The 19,251-nt window shown below is 60.0% G+C and overlaps 1 protein-coding gene across 1 annotated transcript; it reads right to left on the bottom strand.

The window, feature by feature from the left end:
- Nucleotides 1-5,420: 5,420 nt before the first annotated feature.
- ID2 (inhibitor of DNA binding 2) lies at nucleotides 5,421-7,135 on the bottom strand. Its single transcript, XM_070428643.1, has 3 exons — nucleotides 6,663-7,135; nucleotides 6,262-6,323; nucleotides 5,421-5,543 (listed from the first exon to the last, which is right to left on the bottom strand). The coding sequence occupies exons 1-2, from the start codon at nucleotides 7,008-7,010 to the stop codon at nucleotides 6,267-6,269; spliced, it is 405 nt and encodes a 134-aa protein (XP_070284744.1). The 5' UTR covers nucleotides 7,011-7,135; the 3' UTR covers nucleotides 5,421-5,543; nucleotides 6,262-6,266.
- Between the last annotated feature and the right edge of the window lie 12,116 nt (nucleotides 7,136-19,251).

The following is a 19,251-nucleotide window of genomic DNA, read 5'->3' as shown; positions in this document are numbered from 1 at the left end:
ACGAGGACGCGTGTAATCCCTCGACACCGAGGACTCGGCACCTGAGGAATGCTGAGCGCGTCCGAGACGGAGCAGGACGCGCCCGGAGGAGTCACACAGCCGTTACCCTGCATTTCCATCCCGGTCCCCCAGCTTCTCCAAGGGCCGCGGCAGGAAGTCGGCCACTTCCAACTGGGTCGTGGATTTTAGCTCCTGCTCAGAGGGGGGCCTCCTGCCTTTCACCAGAAGCGGGGGGGGGGGGGGGGGGGGGGGCGGTCAGGACACCTGGGCGGGCTCTGATCTCACCCTCCCCAGGACCCCAAGTTCTTGATGGGAAGACCCCTGTGGCCCCCCTCCTGTTCACACGCTACACCCTTGGGGTCCCTCCCAGTGTCCCAGGGCTGGTCTCTGGGACCCACAGTGCTGGTACGTCACTCTCTGGGGTGGTGTCTAAAGTGACTCCAGCTTCTGTCTTGGGCGTTCTCCCGCCTCCCTCTGGGGAGCAGCTGCCCTGGGAGCAGCCCGTGGAGAGGCTGCGAGTCAAGGGAAGTGAGACCTCGGCCACGGCCCCCCAGCACCTCTGGAGGGGGTGAGCCCAGACCTCCCCACGAAGCCACTCTGGTTCCCGACCTGCAGCAGCTGCCAGGTGGTCACCATTCGTCGTCTGGAGCGGCTGCGCTTTGGGGAACTTTGTCACACAGCGATGTAGAGCGAGCACGCGGCTGCAATTCTATTTAAATCCGAGACTCTGAGCCTGTGAGTTCTTCCTCCAGAGAAGGGAGCTCCCACAGCGAGAATGACTGCCAGCAGGTGCAGGAGCTCCCTGGGGACGACCCCCACCAGCCGAGGTCGGGGCACGGCCAGGCTCGACACGCCTGGCCAGACAACCCTCCCAGCAAAGGGTTTCACATCGGGTCCTCTCGGCCGCTTTGGGCTGGACTTACATTTGAAATGTCTCACTCCTTTCAGCATTTTACTCTGGGGACTCCAGTTCCAGTTGGCATTTTTGATGAGCCCTTTTCCCCGTAGGCTTTGGCGAAATCTGGTAAAATCAGGACCTTAAGAGTGGCCTTTCCCGTGCCCGCTGGCGCGGTGTCTGTGGGGTTTCTTTTCTTTTATGAGACGTAAGAACTTCAAAGGGACGTGTGAGTTTTTAAGAACTTTCTCCCAGAACCGGGGAAACGTACGTAGAAGACTTTTATCTGTAAAAGTCATGGCATTGGCTGCAGGTAGAAAAGTGCTTAAAACTAAGACCTTATTCTAAAAGGGCGGATCATCGCACTACCGGTGGGGACTCGGTGCTGGCCTCTCCTGCGGTGACGGGGGGCGGAGACCAAGGAGGGGGCACATCTGGGCCCCGCTGGCGGGTCAGGTTGGGGGCTTACTCGCAGCAAAGCGGGCGACACCCCTGGGGTGGAGGGAAGGACGGACCGGGAAGGAGTTGGGAGCATGAGGCCGCCGCTGAGGGGGAAGGTCTTTCCATTTGTGCTGCTTTCATTTCTTTGAGAGCCTTTTGTTGTTTTCACCTCCTTGGTTCACCCTCGGTACTGTATTCTCGCTGATGCTGTTGTGAATGGAATTGTTTCCTCAATGTCCTCTTCCATTGGTTCATTGTTGGTGTATGAAAAGGCTCCAGTCCTTTTTAAGCTGGGTTTTAACCCCTGCATTCAGTTTTCCATTTCAGCCACTATATCTTGTTCTTATGTTTTCAATTAGTTCTTTGATTTTTCAAAAAATTATTTTAGTCTTCCTTGTTTATAGCCTTTATAGTTCTTTCATTTCCGATCCTGCTCTTCATTGTCCCTACCGAGTCTCCCATGGCAAGTTGGTTCACAGTGGATTAAAAATGTACGTTTTCACAGGCTACCTGGTGTGAGGATTGTGTGTGCTCTGTACGGAGGGTTCTCTCGCAGGAGGTTCTGGGTTGGCCAAGCCCTTGGGGTGTTTATGCTAATGTGTCGGCATTCGGATTTCCTAGGCGAGTGGCACCCCCGTTCCCAGGAGGGCAGACCTGTGCCTGTGCACTTTCCAGGGATTCTCCCATCCTGAGTTCAGCCGACAGGCTGCCTGGCTGTTCCTGGGCTGGCGAGCGATCGCATCTCGTCTGCCCTGTGGTGGGGACTGCCACCCCGCACGGCGGTCTCACCCCGATGTCCTGCTTCACGCGGTTGCAAACCTCCGCGCAGCTCCCAAGGGACCAGCGCCCAGCTCCCTCCCATCCAGCCCCCAGGGTTCCCAGTCACTCTTGGATTTTTCTGTTTTGGCAAAAATTAAAAAATCATTGGGATTTTGACGGGGATTGCATTGGGTCTGTAGATTGCTTCGGATGGTATTGACATTTTAAAAATAGTAAGGTAAATTGCTTATTATTTAATAATTAACTTAAATTTCAGGTGACTTCTCTCCACCGTCCTGATGATGTTGCAGGCTCAGGCGGGTGCTCCTGGGGCCCTCAGGAACCCTACATGCCCGGCTCCGCCCAGCAGCCCCTGCTCGGTGGGCAGCCCGCCCGCTGGCCGCTCTGCAGAGGAGCACCTGGCTGCCCGCCTCCCAGGCCGGGCCGGTGTCGGGAACTGGGATGCAGTGTAAACTGACCTGCCCGAGCACCCGCTCAGGTTGCTGTGACCTTGACTCCAACCCAGATAAGGAAGGCGGCTCCGGGTCAAGTGAAACATTAGCCAGCAGGGCCTGGCATCCTGCGCAGGTGGGCGCAGAGCACACCGGCTGGCAGACGCTCACCTCCAGGTGAGGCAGTAAAATTCCCAACAAGCCGCCGAGCCCCCGCCTCACCACGCAGGGCTCTCCCTGCGCCTCCGCCCGCAGCCGAGCCATCCTGCAGGGAGGGCCCTGCCCTTCCCCCGGGGACAAGCCAAGGGCGCCCCCCCCCCCCCACCCTCTGACCCTGTAGCCTCGCCTGGGGGGTCCTGGTTGGCGTGGCCAAACGGTTCAGGAAACATGAAGTTACACAGAAAGTGCGGGGAAAAGAGGGGGGCGGCCTGGCTTTCCTTCGGCTCCTCAATCCAGTTGGGGCGCAGGGGGCGCAGGGGGCGCAGGTGCAGGTACCGAATCCGGGGCGCCCCCCAGCGCAGGTGTGGAGTCCGGTTGCAGAGGAGGCGGAGGAGGGAGGCAGCGAGGGTCGCCCACGAAGCGACGGGCGCGCTGCGGGGAGGGACGCCCGGGCCATCCCGGAGACCCTGCCCGCGTGTCCGCCCCACGCGCCGAGGCCCCGCCTCTGACGCCGCCCGCCCGCCCCTCCTCGCGGCCAGCAGGGGGCGCGCGGCCTCCACCCGCCGGACCCGGGCGCCGCTCCGCCGGAACGTCCCTCGACAGGCGCCGCTCTCCCGGCCGCAGCCGCCGCTCCGGTCCCGTCCCGTCCCGTCCGCGTGGCCCCCGGCCGGGCTCCCGGGGCCGTGCAGGTAGGTGCTCGCCGCGTGCGCCCCGGGGAGGCCAGGGCCTGGCAGACCTCCGCCGGCCCCCCGCTCGCCCGTCCCCCCCGCGGTGCGCGGTCAGAGGCCGAAGGGAGCGACGAGGCGGCGGCCGCGCGTGTCCCCGGTCCCGGAGGAAGGTCGGGGCTGGTCCCGGAGGAAGGTCGGGGCTGGGGGCAGCGACCGTCCTCTCCGCTCGCGTCCGCCCTCGCCCCGGGGGCCCAGCCCCGCAGCACAGGCGGCCGGTGGGGGTGACCGCCCCGTCCGGGGGCGCCAGAGTTTGCTTCTCGGTACGATTATCAACAACGACGACGGCCTGGTACGCGCCCGGTCTAAGCGCGGGCTCACCTGCGGGGCGCCGGCCTGGGGGACCCAGACACCTGCTGGGCTGGGCTGGGGAGTGTCCCAGGTGAGACTCCTGTCCCTGCAAGGCGCCCCTCTTCCTCCTCCAGGTCCCCCCACCTCGGACAGGCCTTCCAGAGCCTCCCCGCCCCCCAGGGCAGCGCCTCCCAACCTGAGAGTCTGCTGAAGGCCTGGGGATGCCAGAGCCACCTGTGCGCTGACTGCGCGTCACAGCCCCAAACCGGCCGTGAGGGCTGGGCCACAGCTGCGGGCATTTCCCCCCCTCCCTCTCCCCCTCCTTCATCCCCCTCCCTCTCTCCTTCTCGGGCGTCTGTCTGTCCGGCCGGCCGGCCCGGTGCAGTCAAGGGTGAAGGGCGAGCTCCCAGCCACCTGCGCCGAGGGCAGGCCAGCCCCTCCTCCCGAGCTGGGCGGCAGGTGGAGGAAGTGCAGGGAGCCAGGCGGGCTCTGGGCCCGGGCACAGCCTGATTCCCGGGACGGTCACCGGGAGCAACGGGACCCGGAGGGGCCTTCCTGCCCCCCCATCTCCTGCGCTCGGACTCCTGTGCACCCCCGGCCTGGGCACCCCCTACAGCAACTCCGTCTCGGTGCGAAACTCAGCCCAGGCGCCGGAGGAATTCTCCGTGTGTGTAACCTTCTCAGCCCCGACCACACATCCCGTAAGAATTCAGTGGTTCTCAACCTTCCTAACGCCGCGACCCTTTAATACAGTTCCTCATGTTGTGGTGACCCCCAATTTCATTGTTACAAATTGAACATGATGAAAGCATAGCGATTCATCACAAAAACAATATGTAATTATATATGTGTTTTCCGATGGTCTTAGGCGACCCCTGTGAAAGGGCCGTTTGACCCCCAAAGGGGTCGCCACCCACAGGTTGAGAACCGCTGCGTAAGATTCTTAGCACACCAACTCCAAGGCTGAGGACGGTGGGAGGGGGACAGAGAGGCTTACATCAAATGGAGGGAGAGCCAGAGAGAGGGAGAGCCAGCTCTGAAAAACCACCCAGAATCCAGGGGTTGACTCCAGACAAGGTTTATTATCATCGTTACACAGTCTACATACACGTGAGCTTGCATGGATTCGGGTTCAGTTATAACATAGCAGAGTAAAAATCATAGCACTGGTCCCCTGAAATAAAGCAGGCAATCACCATTCAATAAACACACTTGATTTATTTTCTTTGTATAAAAGGGTTAAGTGTACAACTAAACTTTTATAAAAAGTTTAGCGTGAACGAGTACATCATTACACGCAGCCTGCAGAAATGGGCATCTCTGCCGCTGTACAAGCAAACTCGTGAAAGAGTTCGCCAGGCTTCACTCAATATATATATGTATATATATATTTATGTATAAATATATACACAGCATTCAGTAGGCTTGTGTCAAAAAGGTAAATTTCTGACCAAAAGACTTCCTTTTAAGTAACTGAATACTGGATCCTTCTGGTTCACGCTCCACCTTTGAGAAAAAAGGCAAAGTCTGCTGAAATTGGGCAACTCCTTGTGATTTTAAAGTGTTCGCTCCCCATGGAGGGGAGAGTATACGAAGAAACCTTCCGACTTCAGAAAGGGCATTGAAAAGTCTTTTTCATAAATAACGCTCTCACAGGCCAGGCCAGACACACACCCTGGGGCAGAGGGCTGATCCCCCCCGAGTCTTGCCTCCACGGTTTAAAAAGGCCCATTCGACGCGCGGTCCTCCTCGCGAGAGGCTGAAAAATAAGTTCCTGTGGATTTGTTGTTGTGCAAAGCGAAGGGGAGAAGTCCTGGCCACCTGCAAAAGATGGCAGAGGAAGGCGGGTTAGCAGAAGGCCGCCCGGGGCAGAGGCCGCCCCTGGCGCCAGGAGGAAGCCGCCGTTTGAACATTTAACCAAACACTGGGGATTGGGCAAACCCTGGCGTCCAGATGCAGCCCCGACAGCGCAAATTAAACATTGAAACAGCAGAGGCTCCGGGGACAAGTCCCGCCGCAATCGCCTATTGGGATCTCCAGCGGCCGCTCGCAGGCGCCTGTCTGCTTCTTGTAACAATTATTTGATTGGAAACAGCCCTTGTGAACAGATAGGGAAGTCGGATCCCACATCACAGGGCTGGCTGCTGGCGCCGGGCAGCGAGGCTGCCGGCCGATCCCACAGGCCTGGGTTCGGGAAGGAGGATCCCTGCGGAATTTGTGGCGATAAGATTAATTACACGGAGGTTAGTACCTCGTAGCACCGGGCCGCCCAGGAGGCCGCCTGGGCATTCCACTCCGGGCAGACGCCACACACACGCTCCCCGACCGCCTTCAGAGGAAGTCATTTCATTTTTAATTTTAGTGTTTTTTTTTTAAGGAAAATGTCCTGTGATCTTGAGTCACCAGCACTAGCAGCTTCCTACCTACATCGAAGTACACATTCACATTTTTTTTACAGACACACAAGTACGTCGCACATACGCGTGAAAAAAACTCCAAGAGGCAGTTGAACCCGCGGGAGCCACACGCTAACACTCACCATAATCAGCCACAGAGCGCCTTGCTGTCATTTGACATGAACTCGGAAGGGAATTCAGAAGCCTGCGAGAGAAAGGGGACGAAAGGCACGGCGTTAGACAATCGAGGAGAAAGGCCTCTCTCTCTCTCTCTCTCTCTCTCTCTCTCTCTAAAGTAGTTCCTAGAACAGCAAGTTCCCTGAAACACGTTTTTGCTATAATCCAGATCAAAGACAGATGCATTAACATGTCAGAACTTAACGGCGACTGCACACACGGCTCAATCGACAGCGCATTTGTAAGAAAATAAAGTTAATTAGCTCATCTCTAAGTCACCGACTCCAGCCGCTGGCCAGCGGGTCTGCCCGCGGCAGCCCAGGCGATCGCCCGCGTGCGCGGCGGCGGCGCCGGGGGTTAGCCCTACCTGCAGGGACAGGATGCTGATGTCCGTGTTCAGCGTGGTCAGCGGCGTCCGGGACGCCTGGCTCTGCCCGGGCCGCGGGTGGTGCAGGCTGACGATGGTGGGGTGCGAGTCCAGGGCGATCTGCAGGTCCAGGATGTAGTCGATGACGTGCTGCAGGATTTCCATCTTGCTCACCTTCTTGTTCTGAGGGATGCTGGGCACCAGCTCCTTGAGCTTGGAATAGCAGTCGTTCATGTTGTACAGCAGGCTCATCGGGTCGTCCACCGGCGTCTTGCTGCGGGAGATGCCCAGGCTGTGGTCCGAGAGGCTGTTTTTCCTAACGGACCTCACGGGACTGAAGGCTTTCATGCTGATCGCGGGGGAGGAAGAAGACACCGGGAGGGAGCGGGCTGCCCTGGAGCTCAGGCCGCCGCCGCCTGCCAAGGTGCCAGCGCTCGGCACCCGGATCCGCTCAGAATGAAGCTGCGAGCGCGGCGGGGCGGCTTTTATCTGCCTTCGCCGGGGCTCCGCGGTCCAGCTTCCCTGCGTCCCCATTGGTGGGAGGCGTCACGTCCATCAGGCCGAGCGGGCGCCTCCATTGGCGAGCCAGCGCGCGGGGCGAGGGCTCGATTCTTCCGCGTTTGCAGCCAATCCGCGCGGAGTGGGCGGGGCGGGCGCGAGCCCAGCTGGGGTGGTAAATAGAGTACAGTAGGCGCCGGGCGGGAGGGCTGGGGAGGGGGAGAGGGAAGGAGGGGAGAGGAGGGGAGCAGCGAAGGACGGTGGGGGAGGGGGCCCCCCAGGAATCTAAATGCGCATCTTAATTCTAATTCCCACGGCGAGGCAGGACCCTGGCCCCTAGGGTGTGCCCGGCGCCTCGGAGCCCCCCGCAGCCCTGGGCTCCCCGCGCCCGGGGCAAGTCCTGCGCAGCAGAGGGGGAGACGCAGCTCCCTGCGATCCAGGGATGGTCCTTCAGAGAGACAGCATTTCTGCACAAAGGGAAAACGCACCTAAGTTTGCCACGGACAAGGGGCGTCTCTAGAGTGAGTTTCCGCTCTTCAGACAAGGAAAAGCTGTGGGAAAAATAAACACTCCGCGGGCACTCAGCTTTGGTGCGGGATCCTGCACCCCAGCGACGCGGGAGGCGTTCCTGCAGACTCGGTGAAAGGCGTGCGCCTGCAGACTGGAAACCGTGCTGATCTCGGGAGCTCTGAGTAGGAGGCGGCTCCCGGGGGGGCCTTTTCTAGAACTGGGCAGAACTATTATAATGACCCTCCTAATCGGAAATCATTAGGATAATCTGCATATTGAAGCTGTATTTACATACACCGCCCTTGAGGCAGCGGGTCTGTTGTGCCCTGCAGCGTAGGTGGCAGAGGAATGTAATTAATTATGCACAAAGAGTGATTTCTGGTGTCACATTCCAGGACCTACGGTATTTTTAAAGCTGTGTGACAGGTAGGTGGCTCTAGCCAATGGCCGTCATCTTCACATTGTAGTTTTTAAAAATTCTGTCCTGTGTGAGGCTTGGAATCTTTCAACACTAGTACCGATTTTTCCTTTTTTTTTCTCTCCTGTAAATCTTTAAAAACTCCTTCATGTGGTCTAAATCTTTAAAAAGTGTGTGGCTCTTTACTAACATACTTTTCAGTTAATGCACTCATAGTTCCAGCTTAACCAAAGACCACGGTAAATCAGTGGTGTGTTTTGAAAATCAGACTTCTCCAGAATACAATCAACTGGAAAACCGAGAGCACATCCTATTTCTAAGAACCTTATTTATTTTTTTTTGGTCTTGATTGCCACCTCCTTTGCATTTAAAAAGAGGAAGGGGGCAGGACTGGAGAAAGAGCAAAGCTTCATAAGGAGGGAGCTATTTTTTCCTCCCATTAATAATTAATTCCTGGGCTGGTAGGCCGGCCAAGGGCCTGCCCCTGGCCTTCTCTTCGGGGAGGCCGAGTGGGTGGTGCTGAGGGGGTGCACTTTCCGAAAACCCAGCCGCTTCCTTCTGCAGGATGGATGAAGGCGGCTGGTTTCCCGACCCGCCAGGGAATCTGCGGAGGGCCGGGCCCTGCGAAGGCCGCCTGCATCCCGGCTCCTGGCGGCTTTGCATGAACAATCTCTCCTCCGGGATGACGCCTGGAAACGATCGAACCCCCGAGCCCCCCGCCGCAGCTCCAGCCTTTTGAGGGACTCTGTGCGCATGTGTTCCTGTCACATACGTGCCACAGTGGAACAGATTTTGTTTTGACACTATTTTGGTGCCTGATGATGTGATACTTGGACTATTTTACAAGAATAGCCAACGTCAACAAACATCTTTGAGATCCTCACATCATTACTTGTGATTCTTGGACATGGCAGCTCTGGGGCACTGACGCATTCCTAGCTTTTCCCAAGGACGCCGTGTGTCTGCGGACCTCCGGGCCAGCCTCCTTCTCCCCGCAACAGCGCGGCTCTCTTGGGCTGCGCGGATGCGAGAGCCGGGCCTGTGCCTTCACACACCGGCGGTGGGTTAAGGCAGGGCCTTCTCCCAGGATCGTGCTTGTACCCGGAGGTAGTAAAATGGCTAAATATGGGGACAGCTTTCTGGTTGTGTCTTTCTCTAGTTGCCATGTCCGAGTCCAGCCAGCCTGACTGTGTTAAACCGACCCCGTGGGCACGCTGCCCGGTTCTACACTCAGTTACGATCCTTTGAGGGGTTCCGCGGCTGTGTGAGTTAGTGATTTAAGACGACCCGGGCTTCGGGTGGGTCTGTCTCGCAAGCCCCATGCGGAATAAACTCAAAAATCACATTTCGTGGGGGGAAGCGGCCCTGGGCATTTCCGGGTGGGTTACCAGCAGAGAAAGGCTGTCAGTGGGGCGCTCCGCGGCTTTGCACCTGAGGCCTCTACAGTTCAGATGGTCCCAGCTGCAGAGAGCACCCGCATGGGCGAGATCCGTGGGTGGCGGGGAGGTGTGAAGGGCTTCCGGTGGGGGGTGGGGACAGCGCCCCCCCATTTAAAGCAACATGCCGGCCCTGGAAGTCCCCCTGACCGGCTCCGGGGCCCTCCACGGCCCTCGGGGTCCAGCCCAGGCCGATCCAGCGTGTCCAACCCCGCGCGTTAATCAGAAGCAGCCCCGGCAGGGCGCGCGCGATGCACGGGGGGTGGGGGGGGTGAATGGGGGCGGGGGAGCCTGCGGGGGAGGGGGCGCCTCCAGGTCCTCCCTGCACATCTGGCCCGACGGGGAGCGCTGGCTTTCACCCCCCGGTTTTGTTCTCACAGCTGTGTCCATTCCGCCCGTGACCCCCCGAGTGATCCCTGACAGGTGATGAATTGGCGGCGGCGGCGGGCGCGGGCCAGGCCGCGGCGGGGCCGGAGCCGGGGCCGGGAGCAGACTCGCTGGCGCCAGGCGCGTGACGCCGCCCATTCACGCCGCCCGGCAGCCTTGTCCTCGCGGCGCCGCTCAGGCGGCTGCCATGGCAACGGCGCCGTCACTCAGCGCGCGCGCCCAGCTGATCAAGGCCCGCGAGGCACGCGGTCCCAGGCTCGCCCCGGCCCCGCCGCCCGCCCGCGCGCACCTGCAGCCGCCGCGCGTCTTAAGTTTCCAGCGATTTGGGGAAGGAAGGAGGACGCGGAGGAAGGGGGGGGGTGGGGCAGAAAAAGCCGGGAGAGGGAGGAGAAAGACCTCGTCTTCTGGCCGCAGGAGGAGATGTGGCTGGGAAGGTGCCAAAGCCCAAGAGTTCGCTGTATTTGTTTGCAGCCGAGGTCTTGGGGCGGGGCTGGCGGGGCTGGGCGGATGGGCCGAAGGTGGCTGTCCTGGGGGGTGGCGGGATGTATTTATTGCTTTGGGTCCTGGAGGGCATGGCGGACACGGGGCTCCTAAAAATGCCTTCTCAGGACACCCTCCCACACCCCCGCCCGGCCTTCCTCCTGGCAGTCCTTGGAGGTTGCACTGAAGACACCAGATTTTCCCAGAACGGCACCGTTCCCCGGCCCGGGGGAGGCGGGGGCGGGAGGATGTGCCCCCACCTGCTGGCCGGGACCAGCCCGCGCCCTCCTGGCCGCTCCAAAGCACAGAGGCGTCCGAGCCCTTTCTAAGCTGCCTTTCCGCTGAGCGCATCAGAGGCTCCCAGGGCAGAAGGCGATGCAGCCGCCTCCGCCCGGCCTCGGGGGGCGAGGGAGGGGGCGGGGGACGGAGAGAGGCCCAAGCCCGGGGCCAGATGCCGGCACTCCCGGCCGCTCGTGCCCTCCGGGGCTCCCCGCAGCCAGAGCGTTGGCGGGAGGACTGGTCCCGGTCCGGCGAGGCGTCCCGGTGGGGCTGTCCTCCGCTGGCCCGAGGGGGCGGAGGCACGTCCCGGGCCTGTTATCTGCCGGAGCTGAGCGTGTTGTGGTTTCGAGGAAACAGCATCTGGATTACAGGAGGACGCGAGCTCTCGCTTTCCGTGTTTATTTAACTCCTTGGCAGGAGGGAGCCCTGGCCCTGGAGCCAGATAAGCGGATCTGGACCGAGAGCAGCCTCAGATGGGGGCACGGAGGGGAGAGAAAGGGGGCGAAGCCACCGAAAGCAAACGGGGTGCTTACTTCTCCCCTCGGGGTGCTTCTGAAGACCCGCCTGGCCCTCCCTGCGTCTGGGCGCGCACAGCTCACTGCACCCACAGAGCCTCAGCCACCTCCCGGGCTCAGCAGTCCTGCTCCCCGGTCCGGCCCGGTTCCGTCCCGGATTCCCCGGGTCCTGCCCGCCCGGAGCTGCACGAGCACCGGGAAGCTGAGCTGGATGACGGCCTTCAGCTCCCCGCGCGCAGGCGGCCGGTCGGGGAAGGGGCGGAGGGGCCGGTTAGACCGCGGCCAACGCTCGGTTACAGACGCTGTCAAGCGCCCGTCCTGGCCGCTTCGGGCTCCCACCAAGGGCTTTCCTGGGACTGGTGTTCCGGCCGCCAACAGAAGAAGAACATTAACTCGGGCGAGAGATAACGTCTTGGAAAACAATCCTGGCCGCCTGCGAGCTGGCGGGCGCGGGCTGGCGTCGCTGAGTCTGCACCACCCGGGTGGGCGCGGCTGGGGTCTGCCCCCCACGGGGTGCCCCGGTCACGGGAAGGGGGGAACCCCAGCTGCAGACACCCCCCTCCCCCCCCCGCCTGCCCCCAGACCCCATGGCCCTGTGGGAACCTGCGGCCACAAGGGCCGGCTGTCCGGAGTCAGGCTGCCGCCTCATGTTCTAACGCAGCCCCGAAAGCAAAACCCCAGGCCTGGCTTTGAGTCCCTAACAAGAAACACATTGTGCTGTTTGGCCCAAACCCCGTTTGCGCCCCGGCCTTGCGGATGCTGGGAGCCAAATCCATGACTTCAGTGGGGAGGCGCCCTCCCGCCCCACGCCATGTGTGCGCCCCTCCCCCCTCCCAGGCTACCCTGTGCGCCCCACTGCGCGTCCCACACCCAGATCAGGGGCTAGGGCAGGGGGGTGGGGCGCTCCGTGGACACTCCGTGGACACATGTCCTGTGCCCCTTCAAGCCCTCTCAGGTGGGCTGGGGAGAGACTTTTGTTTTTAAAATCGTTTGACACCCTTGCCCTGGGGGTGTGGCTCAGTGGCTGAGCGTCCACCTATGAACCAGGAGGTCATGGTTCCATTCCCGGTCAGGGCGCATGCCCAGGTTGTGGGCTCCATCCCCTGGGGGGGGGGGGGGGGCGCAGAAGGCAGCGGACCCATGAATCTCTCTCATCATTGATATTTCTGTCTCTCCCTCTCCTTTCTTCTCTGAAATCAATACAAATATATTTTAAAAACAAGTAAAACACTTTGATACCCTCCGCTTTCCCCTACCAGTGGTCGGCAAACTGCGGCTCGAGAGCCACATGTGGCTCTTTGGCCCCTTCAGTGTGGCTCTTCCACAAAATACCGACTTCTGCCCATGGGCCACGAAGTTTCAATCGCACTTTACGTGCGCGCCTGCACGTGGTATTTTGTGGAAGAGCCACACTCAAGGGGCTAAAGAGCCGCATGTAGCTCGCAAGCCGCAGTTTGCCGACCATGGCCCTACCCCATTCTTCCAGGCTTTCACTCCCAGATTCTGCCCCCCCCCACGCACACGCACACGCACGCGCACGCGCACATATGCACACTATTCCCAGACCCCGCCTTCCCAGTTAGAAGTCCCTGAGGGTCCTGCAGCCCCAGCCACACGCCTGTCACATGTCACTGCTGCTACCCTGTCTGCAGGGAGAGGGCGGAAGGCAGTCCCTGGGCGCCTGTGGTCGCTCTGGGGGGCAGGGGGCGCCTGTGGTCAGCTCTGGGGGGCAGGGGGCGCCTGTGGTCAGCTCTGGGGGGCAGGGGCACCTGTGGTCAGCTCTGGGGGGCAGGGGTGCCTGTGGTCAGCTCTGGGGGGGCAGGGGGCACCTGTGGTCAGCTCTGGGGGGGCAGGGGGCGCCTGTGGTCGCTCTGGGGGGCAGGGGCGCCTGTGGTCAGCTCTGGGGGGCAGGGGCACCTGTGGTCAGCTCTGGGGGGGCAGGGGGCGCCTGTGGTCAGCTCTGGGGGGCAGGGGCGCCTGTGGTCAGCTCTGGGGGGCAGGGGGCGCCTGTGGTCAGCTCTGGGGGGCAGGGGGCGCCTGTGGTCAGCTCTGGGGGGGCAGGGGGCGCCTGTGGTCAGCTCTGGGGGGGCAGGGGCACCTGTGGTCAGCTCTGGGGGGGCAGGGGCACCTGTGGTCGCTCTGGGGGGGTACTGCTGACCTTCTGAAGCCAGGGGCCTGCTCCCTGCCTGGGCTGACCATCTGCGGGCCCGGGAGGAAAGGCCGTGTGAATGGTCATGCCCTTTCTTTCAAAAGCGCCTGTTTTTCCCAGAGTCTGTGCGAGGGACACAGAAACATTCCATTTCCAGGAAAAAAGAGCAACACTGTGGCCCTCTTGCAGGGAGGTTAAACATTCACACTGGGTGAGAATAGCTCACCGGGCAGGTCTGTCTCAGAGAGGGGGAGAGCTGTCCTCAGAGAGGGAGAGGGAGGCGCAGGTGAGTGCCAGGTCCCTCTGGGCCCACGCGCCCCTGGGAAGGGGCAGACTGTGCGACCTTCACCCCTGGTGGGGATGATGACTTTTTATTTTGAAACCTGCCCGGGCCTGCAGGCTGGATGGCCAGAGCCAGGAACTCTCAAAACACCGTGTTCTCACCTTCTCCAAGTTCACATCGAGTGACTGAGCTCGGCCTTTATTAACAGAAGGTCAACGGAGATCAGAGGACTTTGTGGACCTTAGTGAATATGAGAATCTCTTTCTCTCTCTCTCTATCTCTCTGTCTCTCTCTCCCTCTCCCTCTCCCTCTCCCTTCCCTTCCCCTCTCTCTCCCACTCTCTCTCCTCTTCCTCTCTGGCGCGAGCTGGATTCCAGGAGATGTGCTCCCCTGTGCCCACGGGGCTGCTGGCCGTGTGGGAGTTGCACGTGGACAACTGGACGTTGATTAGCTTGGACGCTGAACTATACCGACTGCCACGTGGAGCGGACGCTCTGGTCACCAGCCTGTGCTTGAGACCCAGCTGCCCCCTTTCCAGGCCTGGCCTCTCGCAGTAAACGCGGCTTTCACTAAAAAGCAAAGAAAAGAGGACCCCTCCCCACACAGGGCCCTGGCCCTCCAGACGCTCTGACTCAGGGACAGCCTCCGGCGGCCAGGCTGACGCGCTGGTGCAGGGACCCGCCACACTGAGACGCTCCGGTGCACGGCTGTCCCTTCAGTGCGCCTGCCATGGCCAGGCTGCCCACCGGGGACCGTGGGCCATCTTGGGACCCTTGAGGACCCAGGCATTTGTTTTCAGAAAATTCAAACATCCAAAGCCAGTTGATTATATTTACCCCCATTTTCCCTTTTCCTTCTTGCCATTCTAGCACTTTATTTGATGAATTTTTTTTCTGTTTCAAGAGCATCCTTTATTTTATTTATTTTAATATATATATATGTATATATATTTATATTGATTTCAGAGAGGAAGAGAGAGGGAAAGAGAGAAGCATCAGTGATGAGAGAGAATCATGGATCGGCTGCCTCCTGCACGCCCCACACTGGGGATGGAGCCCACAACCTGGGCCTGTGCCCTTGACTGGGAATCGAACCGTGAGCTCCTGGTCCATAGGTTGATGCTCAACCACAGAGCCATGCTGGCCGGGCTCAAGCGTATCCTTTAGACCAGCGGTTCTCAACCTGTGGGTCGCGACCCCTTTGGCGGTCGAACGACCCTTTCACAGGGGTCACCTGAGACCATCCTGCGTATCAGATATTTACATTATGATTCATAACAGTAGCAACATTACAGTTATGAAGTAGCAACGAAAATAATGTTATGGTTGGGTCACAACATGAGGATCTGTATTTAATGGGCCAGAAGGTTGAGAACCACTGCTCTGGACACTCCTTTAGGATAGGTGGGCTGTTGGCAAGTCCTCTTGGCTCCTGCCTCTGAGGGAGTCTTGTGTTCCCTTGGTTCCTGCAGCTACCTTTGCTGGGTCTGGAATTCTGGGTTGGCCCTTCCTTCCCTTCAGCACGTGAGGCACATGCCGTTTCCTCTGGCCACGCGGCTTCCGAGGAGAAGCCAGTGGTCCTTCCAGCTGCGTGTCCCTCCGGATGAGCGGCCCCTTCTTTTGGCTTCCTTGACCTTCAGTTTCCGGAACTTTGCCCTGGAGCTACTGGGGCTCGGATTTCTTTGTCTTTTTCCAGTTTCAGGTTCTCTCAGTTTCTTGACGCTCCAATGCTGTTCGGGTCTTTTGCCAAATTTGCAAAAATTTCAGCCATTATTTCTCCAAATATTTTTTCAGCCCCACTCTCTTCATCCCAGGACCCTGGTGGCGAGGAATGCTAGACCTTTTGTGAGAGTCTCACAGAAAACACTTTTTTTTACGTTTACTTTCTGTTGTTCAGATTGGGTCATTCCTGTTGTCCTATCTTCAGGTTCACCGGTTCTCTCCTCTGTCCTCTCCATTTGCCGGTTGAGCCCGTCCAGCGAGTTTTTATTGGCTATTGTGTTTCCGGTCTGAAATCTCCACTTGCCTTTTCCTTGCGTCTTCTTTTTCTCCGCTGAGATTTCCTGTTGCTGTTTGATCACGTTCGTAATTGCTCATGGGAAGACTGCTTTGACAGCTGCTATAAAACCCTTATCCGTCAACGCCAACACTTTATGTCAGCTCCGCGTTGGCAGCTGCCGGTCGTCCTTTCTCGCCCAGGTTGAGCGCTTCCTGGCTCTTGCTGGGCATGACAAGGGGTTTTTGCAGAGACCTGGGCCGCCGAGCGCTCAGTGAGGAGAATCTGGGTCTCCTCTGGATCTTCTATCAGAGCTGGCCTCTGATGACCCCCTGCTGAGACGGGACAGGTGGCTCCTTACCCTCCCCACGTGGCCGTCACAGATGCTGGGGGGCGGGGAGTGTCCCGGCTTCTCACCCAGCCCTCCCTGAGACCACCAGTGGGGGAGGGAGGCAGTGCCACTGGTGAGGGCAGAGATCCAGGACCCCCTGGGGCAGTGGTCGGCAAACTGCGGCTTGGCAAACTTCGGCTCGCGAGCCACATGTGGCTCTTTGGCCCCTTGAGTGTGGCTCTTCCACAAAATACCGGCTCTTTCACAAAATACTGACTTCTGTACATGGGCCACAAAGTTTCAATTGCACTGTGCGTGCGCACCCGCACGTGGTATTTTATGGAAGAGCCACACTCAAGGGGCCAAAGAGCCGAAGGTGGCTCTCAAGCCACAGTTTGCCGACCACGGCCCTGGGGTCTCCCCAATGCTGTTGAAGGGGCTCACCCCCCAGTGAATGCCTCTGCTCCCCTCTCTGCCTTCTCTGAGATCATCTTACCCTAGAGGGCGGCTGAGACAGGGGGCCTCCTGACAGCCGGGGGAGGGACTCCTGGGCAGTCCTGGGGTCATTCAGAAGCTCCGAGCCCCCAGCATCTCAGAGGAGTGGACGTGTGGCTGGAGCCTGCCCTGCAGACAAGACCTGGCAGGTGACTCCTGCGGCCACGTGACCGTTTCCTCGGGCCACGGAGGTTCTGACTCTGAGGGCGTGGGAGGAACCCCAGGAATGAGCCACTCACACGTGACCCACGTTCCTTTTAAAAACATGATGATTTATCATCAGAATGAGTGAGTTCGTTCCCTTTCGAATGGGAGCCCCATAGTGGAGACACCAGGGGAAAATTCTGAAACCACAGGTCTCAGCGCTCCGTGGTTGGAGGGGGATGGAGGTCAGCTTTGCGTGTTGGCTGAGTCCTGGGTCTTTAGTCCCGGGCGTCGTCCTGGCTTCGTCTCAGCCCCCTCCGCGGGGAAAGGTCAGGTCAGTACAAGTGGGCGACGTGTCCGGTGAGAGCCGTGGTGGTGCCGTCGTCTGTGGAGTCTCGGCCGACTCTTCCGTCCGCGTCACCCTCCGTCCCTCCGAGGGGCAGGCCGTGGCCTGGCGTCTGCTGGTTGTTTTGTTTTGTTTGGCGTCTGCTGGTTTGATGACCACCCCAGGTGGCCATTTCTCTGGGAGCCTGACTCAGCATGACTCAGCAAGCTGCCGTGTGAGGGGAGCCAGGGTATTTTGCCACACAACCAACATATGGTGAACATTCACACTGTTTAGCAGAATCATTGCCAATGAAACACACCAGGAAAAAAAAATCCTGGATTTGCTCACAGCCAAACTGGGGAGACCCAAGTAAGGGTGCAGAGGGCACGTGGACAAGGCCACCCTCTCTCTGGGGCCAGGGAAGGGCTGCTGGGGGGGATGGGGGTGGCACGAGAATGAGGGCGCAATGACGCAGCTTCCAGGTGGAGGGGCTGCGGCCACCTGTCCTCCTGGGATGAGAACTGAAACAGCCAACCAAGAAGGTGGCAGCTCCAGGGGGTGCATGGGATCGCTACCACAGCTGCGTCAGCTTTACTTATTGGGGGAAGGTGCAGTTTAATCCAAAATTCTAAGCTTCTTTAAAAAAAAATGTGTTTGATTGACTTCAGAGAGGAAGGGAGAGGGAGATAGAAACATCAATGATGAGAGAGAATCATGGATCAGCTGCCTCCCGCACGCCCCACACTGGGGATCGAGCTGCAACCTGGGCATGTGCCCTGACCTGACCGGGAATCGAACCGTGACCTCCTGGTTCATAGGTCGATACTCAACCGCTGAGCCACGCCGGCCGCCTAAGCTGCGTTTAAGAAGCAGGACATACGGCTGTTTACAGAGGACAGCGCAGCCGCGCTGCCGCCAGGTGGGGGTGTACCGGAGCCCGCGGGGGCCTGTGCACCCGGCCCGAGAGCTTGCACTCCGACTCCGTCCGAGTTTCCGGGGTCGCTGTGTTCGGCCTCCGGTTACGGAGCAGCCTCTTTGAAGCAGCCGGTCTGGCCCCCGGTCCCGGGTGGTTTCTCGGATTCGGGGATCACGTGACAACACCCGTGCGGGTCCCTCGCCGGTGAGAGCTGAAGCCACAGCCTGTCCTGCTCCCGGAGTTGGCTGTGAGGCCATCGGGTGCAGCTGGAAGCGGCAGAGGGGCTATTTTTTTGTTTGGTTTGATGTCTGGCCTTTGTGCCGAGTGTGTGAAGGTCTGGGAAGAAGGATGAGCCTGAGCCTCGCAGGTGGAGGGGTTGCAGGTGGTCGGCGCCCCGAGGGCGCAGTCTCGGGCTCAGGGTTCCTCCCATTGAGGGGTGCGGGGGCCCTCAGTTCACTCTCTCTGCTGCCAACCTGTTCAGTTCTCAGCACCTCACACCGGGGATGTCCTCCTACCATAAGCCCCGAGTCAGGGCCTCCTTCCCCTCTGCACCCCTGTACCCCAGGACGATGGGGAACGGGGCCCCTGCACGAAGGCACGAGGCAGCCACGCTGGGCGCCGGCTCCCGTGAGCACGTACGGGTGGGTTTTGACCGCCGGGGCCGACACCAGGTGTTGTCTGACCTGCAGGGGTCGAGAGAAAAGCAGTGGTTGCTTTTTAAAAACCCCGATACTCCTGGTCTGAGTCCCATCCTGCTGTCTAGCGTGTGGCTGAGAGCGGCCCCTTGGAGTTTGCGTCTCTGGTTTTTGCCCAGTTCTCTGGCAAAGGGGACCCGCTCTCCTGTTTGCCCAGCACCGTGCTGAGAGATGACCAGAGTGAGCCCAGCCCCCGCTCCCCGAGAGCTCACAGACAAGGCCACTCGGGGACAGACACGCGGGCCCCTCGCACCTCCCTCCGCCCCAACATAGGAGGCTCATGAGTGAAGGACCCGTGACCAGTCCACGGGGTCCTTGACGTCACAGGAAACCAGGAGACCTGGACGCAGAGCCCCTTCTCTGGAGGGAAGACGGACGGCACGTTCTCAGTGATTGTCGGACACACACCTCCTGCCTCTCGAAGGCTCTGCCCTGGGCTCCGCAGAGTCTGTGGACCCCGGGCTGCTGGCTGTGCGGGGCCTTCGGGCAGTCGGAGGGCCTGGGGTGGACCCAAGTGGCCACTCTGGACTGTGGTTCTCGAAACGCAGAGGGAGAGGGAAGTGCATGGGCAGCTGGGATCTGACGGCTCCAATCACTGAGTCTACAATGGGAGCGGGTAGGGTCAGCCTGTGATCATGCTCATGACTCACACATTTCCCCAGCCAGGCAGCCCCGGGGCGGCCCGGGCAGGGCAGGGCCGGGCAGGGCAGGGCCGGGCAGGGTAGGGCCG

This window comes from Myotis yumanensis, unplaced genomic scaffold (genome assembly GCF_028538775.1).
Source record: "Myotis yumanensis isolate MYYU_CA2020_CCGP unplaced genomic scaffold, mMyoYum1.0.hap1 SCAF_11, whole genome shotgun sequence".
NCBI lineage: Eukaryota > Metazoa > Chordata > Mammalia > Chiroptera > Vespertilionidae > Myotis > Myotis yumanensis.
The sequence above is the reverse complement of the archived record's forward strand: the minus strand, read 5'-3'. Positions and strand labels throughout refer to the sequence as shown.

Coding starts and splice junctions, on each gene's coding strand:
- ID2 (XM_070428643.1), bottom strand. CDS start 7,010: ATGAAAGCCTTCAGTCCCGTGAGGTCCGTTAGGAAAAACAGCCTCTCG. Junction 6,324..6,662: donor TCAGCATCCTGTCCCTGCAG/GTAGGGCTAACC, acceptor TTTCTCTCGCAG/GCTTCTGAATTCCCTTCCGA.